Source organism: Emydura macquarii, unplaced genomic scaffold (genome assembly GCF_026122565.2).
Source record: "Emydura macquarii macquarii isolate MOO-44397 ecotype Brisbane River unplaced genomic scaffold, CSIRO-AGI_Emac_v2 contig_2473, whole genome shotgun sequence".
NCBI classification, from domain to species: Eukaryota; Metazoa; Chordata; order Testudines; family Chelidae; genus Emydura; species Emydura macquarii.
This window is the reverse complement of record NW_027132610.1, coordinates 4,306,885-4,325,685: the sequence shown is the minus strand read 5'-3', so window position 1 is coordinate 4,325,685 and position 18,801 is coordinate 4,306,885. Positions and strand designations below refer to the sequence as shown.

The following is an 18,801-nucleotide window of genomic DNA, read 5'->3' as shown; positions in this document are numbered from 1 at the left end:
ATGGAAGTTGAGAGACAAAAACCTGAATTCTTACAATGCCATTCTTACAATCACTTTTCAGAGTAAAACTATACTTTATACCTATATTCAAGCCTCTTACAACACTCCTGCATTTTATATACCTAAGATAAATTATGAGACTAAAATAGTAGACCATTTTAATAAGACTTCTGTAGAGAGGTGGTGGCACCTTTATCAGCTTGCCTTGTAAAATTCATTTCCTGTGGTGTGCAGGAAGCTTTTCTAGATGAATGCCATCAGCTTCTGCAGAATCTAAGCCTTGATTGCTATTTGTTTTCTTTCAAATATTCTAGTCTCAGTAGTTGTAAAGAAAATCTTCCAGATATGAACCAAGTATAATACTGACTGTATGAAGACAGTCTCTGCTGCTGCTCATATCTTTCCCACAAAACAAAGTGAAGAGTCATCAGTCTTGTTAGTTTTCACTGATGCTGTTGGGGACCTTTGAGACAACACTGACTTGACTTGGACAAGTTCCAGATGCAACTTACTCTGCTGAAGCTTGGGAAATCTCTGAGCAAAGGCAGGAGGAATGATTCAGAAACCAAGCCTGTACAGAGGTTCTTGCATTTTAAAGTTATGAGGTCATATATAGGTACATAGATAGGATAGGTTAGACGGCACCACCTTTGCAACAGTCAGTAGGCTCTGGGACTGGAGTTGGAGAACAGAGCTTTTTCTTTCTTACAGCAGCCAGTGGGAGGGTGAGAACGTCAAACTTACCAAACATACATTATCTGGAGGCTATGCTAATGAACCTTTGAGCGATGTCTAGGGACAACATCCTAGTAGAAATCCCAAATCTCCTTTTGCAATAGCTGCAGGCAGGGATAGGATAGTGGGAGAAGCTTAGGTTCTCACATGGGTATTGCTACTAGCCAATAGGGCCCTTCATTTTTGTTGAGTCCTGAGGCTATTAGATGTTTAGAAAATCCCTATATATAAGTGTGTATGACTGTGTGGAATGAAGGGAGTAAGGAGATAAAAATGAATAAGGGATAAGAAAATATTCCATGGGGAAGATGAATAGAAGTAACTGGAGAGGAGGAGTAATAGTAAATATTTATCTCAGGATTGGGGGTTAATGGTTCTGGGCACTCTCCAAACACAAGAGAAAGACAGTTCTTGCCTGAAGAGCTTACAGTGTGTAGAAGGTAGAGCACAGAATGAGGGGAGGAGAGAAAACTGACACTAAAAACAACACGATATTGTGGAAAGAGAATGGGGAGCGGTGGGAGAATCGGAAAAGGAAAGAGTAAATACCAAAAGTAAGACAGCAATAAGTTGTATTTTTAAATTTTATTCAGTAGAAAGCTGATTGTCAAAATTGCCATTAAAAGTAGTATACAATACAGACAGCAGGGTTGTTTCTGTTTTCCCCCTCTTTCCCCCCTTCACATTGCAAAGGAAATGGAGGCACGTGTATTTTTCACCCTGGCTAGGAAGTTTAGTCTTGAACTAATGGGGGTCAGGTAAATTTTTTCAAGCCCTGCTTATTTGTGAGGTTTAGTTCCTTCTAGCTTATAGTCTGTGGCCAGCCAGTAGTGTTGCTTTTTCTGCTCTGTGAAGCTTTCAGAGGAAGGCATATACCAATCATTGGGCCTGAATTGCCTTACTTAGCTAAGGGGTTGAGTGCGGCTGGAAAACAAACCTTATTGAGGCATTGCTCTTTGGGGAGGGCAGAAGATAGTGTAAGTTCCAGTTTTCTCCTTTGTTGAAAGAATGTATATATGCCCTCACTTGTACGTGAAGGATAGGGTTTTTATACAGCATCTATGCTGTAACTGTAGCAACGTGATGGATAAAACATTTTTAGATATTGCTAATGCAATGGCAGGGCAGATGTAGCAGTTATTACATGCTTATACATTGATATGGATGCTAGAATCCCTTTTATAGCTCAGAGGAATCTTGATGACACTAGGGTAATCTCCTGTTCTTTTTCTGTTTCCTTAAGAACTTTCATTTCTATCTAGGAAGCCACCAGAGATGAGCAGATATGACCTCAGTTTAATAAAACTCATCTGACACTCATAGCATTGGCTAGAGTCCAGTCATTATTTATAAACTTGAATACCCTCACTTGTTTACACTCTGCTCATACTGTCATTTGTTTGTTCATAGCTGTATCCATTCTCATTGCATGCTTTGCCCTCCTCATCATTGTGTATGTTTTCAGCTGTTCTCAGTACCTTCAGTCTGTCATATATGCATCCCTACACAAAAATTATTTAGAAAACCTGAGCAGAGGTTAAATAAATCTTATTTGTGGTTGGGATGCTAAGACTTCTGAAAATCCAGGTTGTATTTGTAAAAACATATGAATGATTCTAGTAAATCAACAAGGAACTTCATAATGAAGACTCAGTCCACCAGTACTTACACATGAGGGTGTATGCTATGAGAGCTGTGACTTTTCTAGAATTAAGCCAGACATGTAGGCAAGATTTTAAAGTATGTATACCAACAGTTGGACGCCTACAACCAAGGTTTTCAAAAGTGACCAATGATTTTTTTGGGCATCCATCTTAAATGGGCCTGATTTTCAGAAATGCTGAGCACTTGGTAATTAGGAGCCTAACCTTTAGGCACCCACTTATTAAAATCTTGGCTTTAGCACATTTTGTGAAGTGAGTCTTCTATCTTTATAAACCTTTTCATACACAGAAGCAATCTCCCAGAAGTCACTGACTGGGATAATTATGCCCACAAAGCAGCTGAAACTCAAAATGTTGGTGCCCAAACTGCTTCACCTGGAATTGCATCACATCCACCTTTCTCTTCTTCTGTGCCACAGCAACTCTGCTCTGAGCTTGAGGATTTAGGCTGCTGATCCTTGAGTTTTTTGGCTGTCCTGCTCCTTCTGTTTTACCTTCCCCACTGATCATCCACATTGGTGCAGCCAGAAAACTGTGCTGTAAGTGCAGGCATGGTAGACTACCCAAAAATGGCACCTTCTCTCCGTTAGAGGTACTTCTGACCAAGGGAAAGGGATCCCTCAGGAGTTCTGAGTTCCAAAGATCTGTTTTCATGAGTTTATAATCTAGGGCTGAGGTTGGGTCATCAGCCAGGGCAAATGACCAGTCAGGTTCCTGCAGAGAGGCTTTGTGGATATAGTTAACTCATAAATAAGCCTCCAGATTTAGATGATTTCTTTGTTATATGAAGACTCATTTGAGATAAATTAAAATTGTCTGATTGGCTCAATACTTGGTTATAATATCACTTAATGTATATACATAAAGGTACTACTAGAACACAATTACATTGTGTGCTGATTTGGGTGAAAGTGATCATGAAATGGTAGATTTCATGATTCTAAGGAAAGGCAGGTGTGAGAGCAGCAGAATAAGGACAACAGACTTCAGAAGTAGTAGAGAAATTCCCTTGTGAAGGAAATCTAAGGGAAAAAGGACATCAGGAGAGCTGGCAGTTTCTAAAGAGACAATATTAAAGGTGCAGCAGCCAACTACCTGATGCAAAGAAAAGACAGGAAGAATAGTAAGAGGCCAATATGACTCCATCAGGAGCTCTTTAATGACCTGACAGTTTAAAAAAAGTTGAAACATGGACAAAATGCTAAGGGTAAGTACAAAAGAATAGTACACGCATGTAGGGAAAGGATCAGAAAGGATAAGGCACAAAATTAGTTATGCTGACCAAAGGGACATAAAAGAGGAGGCTCTATAAATACATTAGGAGCAAGAGAGAGACAAAGGGAGGTGTAGGTTCTTTCCTACTCTAACAGGGAAGGAAAGCAAATAACAGATGACATCAAGAAGGCTTGAGGTAGTTAATGCCTCTTTTGCTTCAGTGTTCATTAAAAAGGTAAATTGTGACCAGATACCTAATATTAATATTAACTTCAAGGGGAAAAGAACATAAGCCAGAATAGGGAAAGAACAGGTTAAAGAATATGTAGATAAGTTAGACATATTCAAGTTGGCAGGGCCTGATGAAATTCAACCCAGGATATTTAAGGAACTAGCTGAAGCAATCTCAGAACCATTAGTAATTGTCTTTGAAAACTCATGGAGGATTGGGAATACTGGGCCAGTCAGCCTACCTTCGATACCTGGAAAGATACTGGAACAAACTATTAGACAATCAATTTGAAAGTACCCAGAGTATAACAGGGTAGTAAGTGATGGCCAACATGGATTTGTCAAAAATATATCATGCCAAACCAGACCAACCTCATTTACTTTGTTGGCAAAGTTGCTGGCCTAGTGGATGGGGGAAAGTTGTAGATGCGATATCTTGATTTTTAGTAAGGCTTTTAACACAGTCCCACATGACATTATTGTAAGCCAACTAGGGAAATGTGGTCTAGATTAAATTACTATACAATGGATAAAACTTGTTGAAAGACCATACTCAAAGATTAGTAGTTATCAATGTTTTACTATCAAAGTGGGATGATGTATCTAGTTAGGTTCTCCAGGGGTCTGTCCTGGGTCTGATATTATTCAATATTTTCAGTAATGAATTGGATAATGGAAAGGAGAGTATGCTCATAAAATTTGCAGAGGACTCGAAGCTGGGAGGAGTTACTAACACTTTGGAAGACAGGATTAGAATTCAAAATGATCTTAACCAATTGGAGATTTAGTCTGAAAACATAAGGTGAAAGTCAGTAAAGACAAGTGCAAAATACTACACTTAAGAAGAAAATGGAATGCACAACTACAAAATGGAGGCAGAGCAGGACTGGGAGCTGAATGGGATTGGGGGCGGAGCTGGTCTGGAGGTGGGAAGCATGGTGTTCCCACCTCGCCCCCTATAGGGACTGGTCCAGGCCTGGAGGCAGATCGGGACTGGGGTCTGAACAGGGTAAGTGGAGGAGCGAGGCTGGGGTGGAGCTAGTCTGGAAGCGGAGCTAGGTTGGAAGTGTGGTGCTCCCTCCCTGCCCACCATGGGGGCCAGCCTGGGTCTCACTGCACACCCTCTCAAACATTCCTCCACTCCTTCCCCAGGGGGGCTTACCCAACAGTTTGGGGACCACTGCACTATACAGTACAGCACTTGGTTTGGGCTTCTGAGTTATGCTGAGCTTGGGTTATTTTCCTGACCTCTGAATATTCTGTTCACATTCAATGTTTTATTAAGCTTTAATTACAAAATTAAAAGACAGCTGGATGAAAACTGCTAATGGAGAAAGCGCCTGATGCAAGTGTATTGGGAAAGCTGAGAAAACATGTTGGAAGCTCCCTGTACTTGGTATAAATGCTGCCAGTTACATACCCCAGTAGAGCACTTTAGGCTTTCAGAAAAGAGTTGGCAATCTGCTCCTATGCAGTTTACTCCCATTTCTTTGTGAATGAAAGATAAGACTTCTGATGGGCATTGGAACTCTGCATGTTTTAGAGCACATGTGCACACTAACCATTGCTTTCCGAACAAAGAGTGTGCAATTTCAAACACTTGTCTTGAAGTAATATTGGTATATAATAAATTGTCTTTGTTTGCGCAAAGCTTTGCCGCAGGAAATCTGCAGAGAATTGTCCAAAGGTAAAATTCAGTGTTGATGTGCTTAATATAGACATTGTCCCTACTGTGCTTTTTCAAGTCCATTCATTTGTGATAACTGTTTACACTGTTACCTAATGGAAAGAAACCTGTAATCCTTTCTCTATATAGGCCAGGTGGTAAAGAGTGTTTGTGTGTTTGGTTTAATTGAAATGGATGGCAGATAACCTAGAAAAGAAATCAACATTTGATAAGTCTGTGTTGGATGGACTAATGGAAATAATGCCAACTACACCTCTTAATAAAAATAGACACTCTAATTTCCGAATGCTGTTAAAGGTCAACTTCTTAAGTATTGAGTTTTTGAGTTTATGTAATTAAACCATTAATTGTTTTAAAAACCCATTGGCCTGTTGAAAAAGCATACAGCAAAGCCTAAAAGTAGATAGGGAAGAATATGAATGCCTAATATTTGTGTTTGTTTTTAAAATCATGTTTTGTGCCCGATATACTGAAATTGTTGTTCAAGAAGAGTTGATCTATATAAAAATGAAATTGCTGTAATTTTGCCGTGAGCACATGCCTATAATAGTGTTTGCTATGTAAGTACTGGCTGTGTTTTAAGCTGGTCTAACTCAAGCAATAGGGCTAGATCCACAAAGGGGACTTAGCCCTGCCATCTAAGCTAGCCAGCAGGAAATGCTGAGGAGAGGGCTTTTGGCATTCTTGACTGTGAACCTTCTCGTAGATACATAGATTCCAAGATCAGAAAGGACCATTTTGATCATCTAGTCTGACCACCTGTATAACACAGGCCATAGAACTTCCCCCAAATCATTCCTTTTGAACTAGAACCCAAGTCTCCCACCTCCCAAGTGAATGCCTTGATCACTTGCCTACTGGGGGGAACCACAGGCACTATCAAGTCCTTCTCCTCTGTTTTGTGCAGAGCCCGATCCAGTAAATGTGCTCTTAGGTGATCTTTGAGAACACCTAGGATCTGGGCGCTGTAGGCAACCTAGATGTTGGAATTCTCAGTTTCAAGATCCCACTGAGGCTTAGATGTTGAGCAACTCAGTGGCATCAAGACTTACACAACTTGACACATGCCCACTGGCAGAAATTTAGGCACCTAGGGAATTTAAGTACTTTCAGGGTTAGGCAGCAGCTGAGCAGAGGGTTTGAGGATCTAAACTTTGGACATAGGCACCTAAATCCCTTTGTGGATGTAGTCCTAGTGTTTCCAAGATTTCAAAATATTTTAGACAAGACATTGTGTAACTAGGCCAGTTCCTTTCTACTTTCACTGCCAGTTTTGGGGCATGTCAACAGGGACACAGTTGACTTAAAATTTAGTCAGTTTTTAAATTAAAAGTAGTTTCAGCACCTTCCCTCTGTTGATTCTTGTGATTTCACAGTCCAAATTTTCAAGTTCCTAAAACAATTTTCTCTTCCCTGTTGCTGTGTGGAAGAGCCACGCAAACATGAAACAGATGATATCAAAAGTGCTATCAAATGTACAAAGCAAACACTGTTCGTTTCCAGTTATGTTGGTGTTTACAAGGAACAGTAGGTAAATTCAGACAGAACAGGGTTATCATCAACCTAGTCACTGTGACCCACTGGTGTGAACCAGCTTCAGATAATATGGAAGAGAGGCTTATTAGTGATGCTCCAAATTATGCAAAATGAAGGGAAAAAAGCTTCATAGGGGAATAGGTGTAGAGTAGAATGTTTAGTGAGGATGCTAAACATTCTATGAGGGTTTTTTACTAGGAGGGTGGTGAAGCACTGGAATGGGTAACCTACGGAGGTGGTGGAATCCTTAGAGGTTTTTAAGGCCCGGCTTGACAAAGTTCTCTGGCTGGGATGATTTAGCTGGGGTTGGACTAGATGACCTCCTGAGGTCCCTTCCAACCCTAATCTTCTATGATTCTGTGATGTTGGAATATTTCCTAAAAAGGGTTAATATTAATTTTCATTTTTTTCCTCCCCCAGAATGATCTGCCAGACTCTCATGCAAAATTCCATGTACTTTTCCTTTTCTTTGTGGCTGCCATGTTCTTCATCAGCATACTGTCACTTTTCAGCTACCACTGCTGGCTAGTCAGCAAAAACAGATCAACAATAGGTCAGTTAATTGGAATATGTAGTTGCCATTTGACCAGAAAACTGATACTGATGTGAGTATTAGTTCTGCAGGAAGTGGCTTAACGTTTAAGGAAAATTCTAAAATCCTGTAGAGATTGGAACATTGTCAGTGGAAGTAATTTAACAGAGAGATTTTATTGCAGGTTCTGGTGTGAGATAATTGACTGCAATAAGTTATCTGTCTAGAGCCAAAGGTATGGGTGCATAATGGATGTCAGTTATTTATTTTTAAATCTTTGGGATGAGGCCCATCTTTTTGTTGTATTTTTGTATGGTGCCTGGCATAATAGGGCCCTAGTCACTGGTTGGAACTCATATGCGGCACCACAGTACAAATTATTTGTATTACAGTAGTACCCCAAAGCTCCAACCGAGATCAGGGTCCCATTGTGCTAGGTGCTGTACATAGTAGTAAGACACGATTCATATACCCAAAATCTTATGAGGTAGATAGGGAATAAAAGAGGGGACTTTGGTACTAGAAAGTGTTTTGTAAAGCACTAAAAATAATAGGGAAAAAATGGAAACACTGACAAATATTTCCTAATTAACATAATGGGGCTTCCCTGGCCTGCTGTAAATTGAGTCTTGCTGGTCAGCATGAAGGGTATTTTTTTAACATGTGTTCAAGTTAAAGAACTTGGATAACATTTTCAAAAGTGTTTACGTGACTTAGGATCCCAAGTCCTGTTGAGTTGCTGTGATTTTTTGGGGATTTTTCATCACTCAGCTTTAGATGCAGCCTTTCCTTCTAGATGTGGGCTTTGCTTCTGTTATACAGGCCTTATCACATCAAGATTAGACTCTTGCAATGTGCTGTACATGGGGCTACACTTCAAAACTGTTTGGAGACTGAAGCGGGTGCAGAATAAAGCAACTCCCTTATCAAAATGCATCTCACTGGAAGTATGTGACACTGGTGCTCCAAGATCTGCACTGACTGCCTAGTGGTTAATTTATTTGTAGATTAGTATTACTGCTGCAGGATAATTGTTATAACCCTAGTTATAGTCAGGGCCTCAGATTTTGTATGAGTATTCTTTTTACTGTCAAATGTAAATAAAATACATAGACATGTTATGAATGCATATCCCATATCAAGTTTAAAATTTTACCCTTCATTACTGTTGTCACTTACCTTGTTAGATATTTGTCTTATTGCTAAAGCTTGACATCAGTGTTTTCCTGTAATGCATTTAACAGCATTGCTGATATTCGTTTTATTAAACTCACTGTCTGAATGCCATGTATCTTTCTGTTGCCTACAGTAATCATAGTAATGAAGAGAAACTGTTTGTTCACTTCCATGCTTGCTAAGTATATTGCTTAGTTTAATTGTTAATTTCCTGTTTTAAACAGAAGCATTCCGGGCACCCACATTTCGAAATGGCCCAGACAAAAATGGCTTCTCTCTCGGATGCAGCAAAAATCTGAGAGAGGTTTTTGGAGATGAAAAGAAGTATTGGTTGCTGCCTGTTTTTACAAGGTATTAAAACTTGATATCTCTTATAGGAATCATGGATTCCACTACTTTACTTCAAAAAACAAACTATGCATAACTTCTGGAATTTAGGGGTTGGTAAGGAGAAGTGTATACAGTAGTAAACAGCTGAACAAATTTCACTGAAATTTCCTTGTCAATCTGAGATTATGAAAACATTTCTGGAGGATGATGTTTAGAAAGATGCTAGCAGTTTCAAATGACAGCATAACTGGTGCCTTATATAGAGCAAGAACCCAGCAACACACAGGACCAGACCAGTGAACTCTCAGGCTTCATTTATGCTACAAGAACACTGATGTAAGATGACATTTTTTAGAAATAATTTAAAAAAGAGCTACATCTGGCACAATTTTGCCTTCAATGTGGACAGCACATAATTAGATTAAATGTGTTATGAGAAAATGTCCTGAGACTATTCAATACAAGGCTCTGTCTATGTAAAGAAATTGACCATTTCCCACCAATTTTAATACTGTTTCAGCTGAACCTATGTTAGAACAGGTGTTTAAAACCACTGGGAGATATAGCATAAAGGAGGCTCTGGCAGCCGGACAAGTTTTTTTTTCTATCATTTTAATTTAGACTTGCTTCATAAGCAGGTTTATCAAAGCTGTAGTAAAAACAGGTCTGGCCATGGAGCCTTGTCTACACTACAGCTCTCACCAGTTTAAATTCCGGATCACCCGCATGTGTACTAAGCGTTGTGTGAATCTTTGTAACTCACATGCTCTCACACATAATTTTATACAAAAGGAATCGGTTCCATTTAGGTCATGTCCCAAAGAATCATCTCACTTATTTTTCCTAAAATATGTAGGCTGGTACTACAACTCAGCCATGACGGACAGTCGTCTCTTTGGGCAGAGGAGGGCAAAAATTATTTCATAGGCCTGTCCCCAAAACACAGAAACTGGCTCTAGTATTAAATGACCTGGCCACATAGCTTAGCGCTAGAGCTTTGCATTGGCATGCAAGAAACCTGTGTTCCTGATTTCGCTGGGGTTGGGCGTGCAGCATGGCATTTACACTAACTAGTTCTGACCTGTGACTTTTCACTTCCATGTGAGTTCCTATTCAACTGAATTTACCTGGCTCATTTTAATAAATCTCTAATATTGATTTACTTGATGTTTCCTTCATCATGTAGCTTGGGTGATGGGTGTAATTTTCCAACTCGGCTGGTGATTATGGATCCAGAGCAACTTACCGTTTCAAGCCAAAATGAACCTGCCAAAAGGTATTTTGTTTCCGCTGTTTATTTTGTATTCCTTTGCTTTTATTTCTCTCTCATTTCATCTTTCATCTGGCAAATAAACTAAATGCAAGTTTGAAAGGCCACTTTAAACTAGTTGCATCCGCTGCTAGGTCCTGAATTAGTTTGTAATCCTTCATAGGTGGATGGGGTAGCTTGAGAAATCATAGTGGACAACACAATACAGATGTTTCCTCAGTGCAAAGCAGTGATTAAAAAAAGAAAAAGCAAGGAATAAGTTATTTACAGTATTAAGGGGATAGAGTCTAATACAAAAAATATAAATGGATAGACTGATGATACATCTTCACCTTGAACACTTTCAGATTTGGTTACCTCTCAAGAAGAACATAATAGAAAAGTTACAAAGATTAGCAAGTAATATAATTTGAATGCCTATGAGAAGGGATTTGAAAAGACTAAAATAATATAATTTTAGAAAAGGATAAGAAAGAGATAGACATGTATAAAGTAACAAATGACACTGGTGTGTTTTTACCATTTCACTTTCTTCCATAAATGCATAAACAAGGGGACACTTCAGCCCTGCCTATTTGAGGAAATTGAACTGTTGCTTGCAACGATTTTCAGTAGTTTGCTGATATTGAAAAGTGTGCTAGTTTAGAGAGGACAAAATAGTCTTCAGTATATCTTCGGAAAGCTGGATTCAGACTTGTTGAAGATTTGCACCTATACATGGAACTAAGTTTTTCTGAAGTGGTATTGTCCAGTCTACACTAGCACTTAAGGGGGACCCATGGCTTAAAATGATTGTTGGCAACAGTTCTGTTTTCTAGTGTAGATGGGCTTTGGAGAAAAGGCAACTCTTGTAAAATAAATTAGATACTTTTTATGTAACATAACTAATCTATGGAGCTTGCTTAATCTTAAACAAGAGAGCAGGATCATGGCACAAATAATGCAGTTGCCTATTGCCTTAGGTTCGGGCTGAATGGCGCCCCACTAACATTAATTTGTGCCATTGTTATATGCTGCTTTTTCTTTTTCAGCAAGTGCTGTTTGTTGTTTTCGTAATTTATATGGCAACTATGTCACAAGACGAGTGCAGCATGCAGTTCTGGACAAGGCGTTCCTTAGTGGACAATTTTGCATTTTCCCCATGAGAATAGCAAATGGCTTCCACCACTCTAGAGTCCAGACAGGTGCTATTTTTATTGAAGCAAGTCTATACATTAATTGGGTTTCAAACATACAAAAATATATTTAAATTGTAGTTATATTGCCTGGGCTGTTTGGTGTTTTTGTTTTACTTTTAAGTGAATTTTATTAAATTTTGAAATAACTTAGGACTTGTACACTTATTACAAAATTTTGCTGTGGACAATACTTCTGTGTACCCTGTTTTCAGCTCTGGAGCCAGTCAGCCCTTTCCTGCCAGGCCACTTAGTGAGTCACAAAATCGGCTGTTGGACAATGAAAGTCAGTGGGTGGAAGCTGGCTCAGAAGACAATGTTAAATCAGGTAGAATTTATAATGTAGAAGGTCACATCTCAGTTGGTATGATGCTTTAAAAATCCCTTAAGAAAACATAGCTGAATTATAAAGTTTAGAAAAAAATATTGATAAGGGGTAGAAAATTGTCAAATGGAATCAAATCAATATTTTATATCTGGAATGAGGCTAACTTGTATCTCATAATTAAGGTTAAGATTCTGTCATAGGTATTTTTAGTAAACGTCAAAGACAGGTCATGGGCAAAAAACAAAAATTCACGGAAGCCACAACCTGTCCCTGACTGTTGCAAAAAATGCCTTGGGGGCCGAGGGAAAACAGAGCTGCGGGGGCTTGCAGCTGCTCTAGCCCTGCTGCTCCAGAGGGCTGGCCGAGGGAACAGCTATTTGGTGGTGGGGCAGGCAGCCAATCAGCTGTTCAGCAGGGTGTGGGGGTGGGGGGCAGCCAATCAGCTGTTTGGTGGGGAGAAGACCAGCCAATTACCTGTTCGGTAGCGGGGGCCAGGGGTGGGCTGGCTGATAAGCTGTTCAGTGGTGGGGGGCCCAGGGCTGACAGCAGCTTCAACCCTGCCCCAGAAGTCACAGAGGTCCCGAAAAGTCAGGGAATCCATGACTTCCATGACCAAATTTATCCTTACTCATAATCTAATCCAAAACAAACTAATTTGCTAAGGTAATTGAAGAGGTCCAACTTTCTAGTCTCTTGCTGTGGATGTTTTAGTTTAGGATGGGTTTGTGCTTTGGTTTAAAGGGAGAGAAAAAATTATTTCTATAAAATAGAGAGAGAAGGTGGATGAGGTTATATCTTTTACTGGAGCAACTAACTTTTGTTGGTGAGAGACAAAAATATATACAGCACCATAAACTTTGTTTGTGGTTTAAAGCCAGGGACACCATTATCACTGTTCTCTTGTGCAACACATACTTTATATTGTGATCCTCTCACTTTTTTAGGTGCAAAAAAGCATGTTATAGTTTCACTGGAAAGCTGATCTCAGTCTGTTAATGACCAACTATCTCAATGAGAAAAAGGTAAAATCAGTATAATTGATCATTTTACACAGAAACAGCAAATACATTACTTCTGGCTGTCTGAGGCCATAAAATATCCAGTCTGTGAATTCAGAGACCTTCTCAAAGTTTCTTAATAAAAAGTTCACTCTTCGGTGCATCGGCAATGCTTGAGGTGTAGCTCTACATAGCATTCTGTCTTCAGAGTAATATGGGGGATGACTGGTCTCTTCCTCTCTCTGATTAAACAGGCACTAGCAGAGAACCTTGCCCCTTAATAGTACCATCCTCTGGTTAATTTGCTTCAGAAGAAATTAGGGTTTGATAGTAACTCAGTTCAGCCTTCCCTGGTTAAGCAAGAGTGGATTTAAGGGTAAGGACGCCGTGGATAAACGAACTGCAGTCCCATTTATAGAGATGAGCATGAGGTTCCTGGGACAGAGCCATAACAGCTGTTGGTGGAGGGGGAAGAACCTGGAGAAGTGGATAGAAGGAACAGACCTGTAGCAGTGGATTTGTGGGGTGAGAAGACTCAGTCAGCCCTTCCCCACAGTTTGGTCTGCGAGCAAGCCAAATAATTCCAACCTTACCCACCACTGGAAGGAACTCGCTGCGGAGGCAATTCCAGGCTAAACGCTTTCTTCATGTTCTGGAGCAACTTTTCCTAAACAATATATTGATTTGTCTTGCTCTTGCTTATGAAGTAAGAAAAGTGGTGGGTGTGAGATAGTAAGGTAAATGCTGCTTCAGTGAGTAGTAGTCTGTACCCAGAACAAATGTCTCTGCTTAGTCACACTTCAAATTGACAGTAACATTATTTTTCTATATATGAAAGGGTTTCTGCATATACTTTTCTTATTTGATATTTTGGGAAATAAGAGGTGTGCTGCTACACACATGAAAACTTACTATTTCCTGGGTACATTTACCATGACTAATTTAGACTGTAATATTGACTAACAAAAAGCTGGTGAAATTCTGTAAGGAAAATGCAATGAGGAAGTATTTGTAAGAGCAACAGATTGTATACAGATGCAAAACTGTTATATTTGTATTAGTTACGAGGAACCATTTTATGTTGTTAAAGAGAATTTAAAGGGACCATCTATTAGCATCCTGGCATCCACACTGTGCTTCCCTGGTTGCCAGACACTGTCACCATGCAGGAGAAATAGAGAGACCAAGGTCCCTTGCAGGGAGCTGGCCAATTGTTGTACGAAGAGAATACGACATTAAATCATTGCATTTAGTTGCCTCATTTTAACAAAACCATCTAACAATCCTCAAATTAAAGTCTTAGTATTTAACATGAGCCTAAAGTCAATGTTAAAAGGTAAATGTTCCTCTTAAAGTCTTTCAGTTGGTGATAGTCTGTAATTCAATCATTCAGAACTGCTTAATGTAAACTCTTGTTAGCGTAGTTCAGCCTTGTAAGAGTGCATGAAGACTTAGCAGCAAAGATAGAATCTACTCATCCAGTTGAACACTGGCAAAGATGATGACAAAAGAAAAAATGATGCCTGAAGTAAAATATTCAAGTCTGCAGGTTTGGGTCAAGATGGACTGTAGATGGACCCAACATACTATAGATGTATAGCTGCATAAGTAGACAGTACTCCTTTAGGCCTGATTCAGGAAAGCAATGCTATTTAGGACAGCACGTAAGTTTGTGCTTAAATGTTGCCGTGAATAGGGATGAATACATACTTAAATACGTGTTTAAGTACTTTTCTGAATCAGGATTTTACCATATGCAGAGAGCTTGAAATTACATGTTTTAAAATCTTATTTGTAGAATTAATATAAGGTAGGTAGATATAATTTTGAAATAGAAACTGAACTACATGTTTATTAAAGTTAATGTTATACTTCCGCTAATTAACTTATTTCCTTTAATTAGGTTTCTGCAACATATTTGTGCTTGAATATTACTTAATTTTGTTTGGAAGAAGTTGCTCAGTAAAACGGAACAGTGTGAACATGTTCAAGAAGATTTATGAGAAATTGTTTTTGTACAGTACAATGGATGCTTGTAAGCACTGCTGCAGAGCAGGGAAGTAAGACAGATGCCTTAAGATTATTAATGTGCATTTATGCAACATTGACTTATATACTGCTACAAAAGAGCCAAATCCTGAAGTGTCCTGTGTGGATGAGCAAGGCCCAAACAGAGCGGAAACTATGCATTGCTGCTGTGGGAGGATAGATCTGCCAAGACCCCAAGAAAGCAGATCCCACATTCCTGTGCACTACAGATGTTACTTCCACAGCAGGTCTCCAGGGGACCAAGAAAGGAAAAAAGTGGATGTGTTGCCCACAAACATGGAGCACGGTCAGTCAGTCAGTCTCCACAATGTAGCTACATGTGGCCCAAACATCAGGTGGGGAAGAGCAGCATGATGTATCCTCACTTCTTCCTAGTACCCAGAGGTAGCTGGTCACACAATTACTACCCCAGTACCCTGGCTCTGTAGTGCTCCTGCCCTCAGCCCTGTTTTGTTGCAACATAATGCCATGCAAATAAAGCCCTTTCACTTAGGTTTCACTTGTTTGCTTCAGGATTGGGCCCTCTCGTAATTTGATTTATTTAATCATATCAGGAATGTAACTCTATAAAGTGAATTTTTCATTTAGATATATTAACCTGAACAACAACTTTACTTTCCAACAATTGCCTTTCAACATACAAAAAATTACCAATCCATAAAGGAGCTAACAAACTAGTACACTTTTCTGTTAACAGGTGCAGAATGGTATGTACAAGGCAGTAACAGAGCAGCAAAGTCCTAATGGCAGCAGAAATCTTACTGTAAGTTTTGTACTGTATTAGAAAATGGAACTGGAGATTATTGCTTTTTAATATTGGACACTTGATGGTTTATAAACATTGTTTTATACTTGTTTTAACTTTTTAATAAAGAGAGAAGTTTGTTTTTTTTAATTTTTGGTTCTAAAGTACCATTTAGACACAGTTCAAGTATCTGACTGTGATTAAACTTAAATGTTGGATCATGCACTTGGGAAATGCATTGAAAGTTTGTTGTATGCTTTAGTCTGTTATTTTTTACTTCCATTTTAAGTGGAAGTGACTGAAAAATAGCTGAAATGAGCACTTTACATAATTCTTTACCTTGTTCATGAAAGGCAAGCTGTTTATGTTTCCAATGTAGGGAATATAGTCCATTCAATACTCAAGACCCACAGCAAACAACATAATCCACATTTCTTACTCCCTATTTAGAAAAGACTACTAATGCTATTTATTTTCCAGTGATATTGACATATTGCACCCAACACACTTGAAAAATGCCCCTTACCTGTCAGTGTCTTTATTCCAGTATATGGTATCTGCTGATCCTAAATAGGTGCAATTCTGTCCTCTTGAAACTGGGCCTGGAGGCAGCAGAGCAGTTCATTAAGGCTGAAGGAACATGCCTATATGTTTTTGCTCCTGGACTGATTACTTACAAAACTAAGTGTCTCCATAAAATACAGATTAAGGTTAAAGTTGAGGCAAAACTAACAAGGACCTTAAATCATCTCTGGAGTTAAAACAGTGCCTATTCCTTTATACTTTTAAGTACTGTTGAAAGTGGGAGGAATCTCTGAATTTTTGAGCATGCGCTGGTCACTGGCAAGTATACCTGTGAAAGGAAATTAATGGTCCAAAATAGTACTTTTCAGAAGTCTTGCAAAGTGTCTCACAAAATTTTGTACTCCTTTTATACAAAAAGTATAGCACCTAAACTTCAAAATTCCAAAAACCTCATCTGCCTTCTTTTGAACTACAAACCCTTTTCCCCTGAAATCTTTCAGCCTTTCTCAAATATTGGCAACTTCTGATTAACTGAAAATAAAAAAAAACAAAGTCACCAAATTCTAGCAATCAACTTGTTAGGCTTCAAAAGAGAGATCGCCCCATCAAAATATTGGCTTGGGGAAAGATACATTGGGTTGAGAACCAGAAGTTCCTAACTTCATCTCCTCTTCCACTGACTGTTGTTAAGTATGGGCTGTGAAGCACCCAAAGCTATAATTGTAGAAAATGACCACGGGTATTCCCCCCTGCATTTTAGAGAGAAGCTAACTGAAGGTCTGAGAGGTTGCAGAGGGTCATATTTGGCAGAGCCAGGAATAGAACCCAAGTCTCTACTGTAGCAAGCTCACCTGCAGTGCCTTTAAGAGGCTAACCACTGCTTTAATTATATCTGTTTAGTATACCAGTATAATTGCATCCACACTAGAGGCTACCCCCAATTTACCTATATTGGTTTCTAAACTGCTGAAATTTAAAGCAGTACAAAAGCTGTGTGTAGACAAACCCTCAGAGATTAGGCCAAATATCTGTGTGTGGTCTCCAGTGAGCGAAAGTTTCTCTGTGAGCATTCCTTCCTCTGTATCTCAGATAAGCCATTAACAACAAATTGAGACGTCCATACATAACTGGTAGTCCTGATCTAGATACAGATGTAGATAGATTTTTAGTGCCATAATTTGCCAGATTTTCTGACATTTTGCATAAGACTAGTATGAGAGCAACATACTTTTGATTCTGGTGAAGGAGGAATTGTACTTGGATGTAAAAGCAGGTAGTATCTGAGAGGCCACTTTAACAGGATGTAAAACATCATCAGGTGGTTCAACAAAGAATCCTCCTGGTTCAGTCCACCCTGCTTGGAGACGTGATTGCCACAAAAAAGACCATTTTGATGGAATGAAATACCATGAAACTGATCTTAAAGGCTGAAAGGGTGCCCAGGTATGGACCCATAGAATTAAAGAGAATCCACTGGCCAAAGTGGCTTCTGTCTCTGGGACACCTTTGCTGTCTTTTTTGAGAACTGATATAGGAGCTCTACATGTACATCAGGTACTGAATCTGAGACAGGATCAAGTCTTCAGGTCTGTCATTTTGAGAGCAGCTCTATTGGCAGTTCCCCATGCACAGGCAAGGGCACTCTGTGCTGGGGTGAAGGAAAGAGAATTAAAAGCAGAAGGCACAAAAGCCAGGAATAAAAATAAATTTGGCAAGAAAGAGATGGATGTGGAAAAAAGTTTTTATTGCTGAGTGGAATTGTAATCTCATTGCTTCCAAGCTTTGCCTAACAGATGCAGGACGTTCTGTGAGGGCAACCTAGTTAGCAAGTCCTTTCAGCCCTCCCTATTGAACCACTCAAGAGGCTTCCAGTCACAGCATCAAGGGAACCTCACTCATTCAGGATCAGTGGATGTGTTCTTGAGATATGATTATAGGAAGTATTGGGTTGTTTTATAAAAGATGTTCCATATGTACAAGTACAGAAATACTGAGGTGACAGCTAAGAAACAGCAGCTCCTCTGCTTAAGCCTTCAGATCCCTCAAAAAGCTTAGCATTGCAGCCACAAATAGTATTCCAGTTATTTGATTGCTGAAGTACATTGGTACCATTAGAATCAGTGTGCTTAATGTTTCTTAAAGCTGTTTTGTATTAAATATATATGATGTGCTTTAAACTTTAAAAGTTTAAAATTTGAGGACAAAAGTCTGACATAAGGCTCTTCTCTCTTCCTATGTAAAGGTTTCCTCCCATTTTTGAATATCTTAAGATAATAAAGCAGTCCCTTAGGAGGGAAAGATGAAACAAGTGAATTCCTGAGAGAATAACTGAATCCACTTCAGAAATTTCAGCTAATGCTTTTTCTTATAGCTTCGTTTGCAATTTACATTTACCATATAATGAGACTGTTTTACAAAAAGTGGTCTTTTGATTCTAGGCAAATTTGGATGATGAATAGAGGAAAGGAGACAGGCATGCTGTCTCTTATCAACCAAATTCTTAGAATACTCTCTGAATCTGACATCGGTAGTTATTTTTTAAAAAAAATAAATCTTTGAGCCAAGACTTCCATTTTGACTGATTTTTAGTAGGCAATTCTAGAAG

At 39.1% G+C, this 18,801-nt stretch overlaps 1 protein-coding gene across 3 annotated transcripts in view; it reads left to right on the top strand.

Annotated features, from left to right (window-relative positions):
- The window catches only part of ZDHHC20 (zinc finger DHHC-type palmitoyltransferase 20), a 65,876-nt gene extending 50,055 nt beyond the window's left edge, over positions 1-15,821 (top strand). Inside the window, exons 8-13 of one of the 3 annotated variants that reach the window (XM_067562863.1) lie at positions 7,489-7,621; positions 9,001-9,127; positions 10,293-10,382; positions 11,767-11,879; positions 12,824-12,901; positions 14,781-15,821. In XM_067562863.1, the coding sequence (XP_067418964.1) occupies positions 7,489-7,621; positions 9,001-9,127; positions 10,293-10,382; positions 11,767-11,879; positions 12,824-12,861 (501 nt within the window). In that variant the 3' untranslated portion in view covers positions 12,862-12,901; positions 14,781-15,821. Of the gene's footprint in view, positions 1-7,488; positions 7,622-9,000; positions 9,128-10,292; positions 10,383-11,766; positions 12,262-12,823; positions 12,902-14,780 lie in introns of those variants that run through there. The other 2 variants (XM_067562864.1, XM_067562862.1) reach the window with 2 other exon arrangements.
- Positions 15,822-18,801: the final 2,980 nt, after the last annotated feature.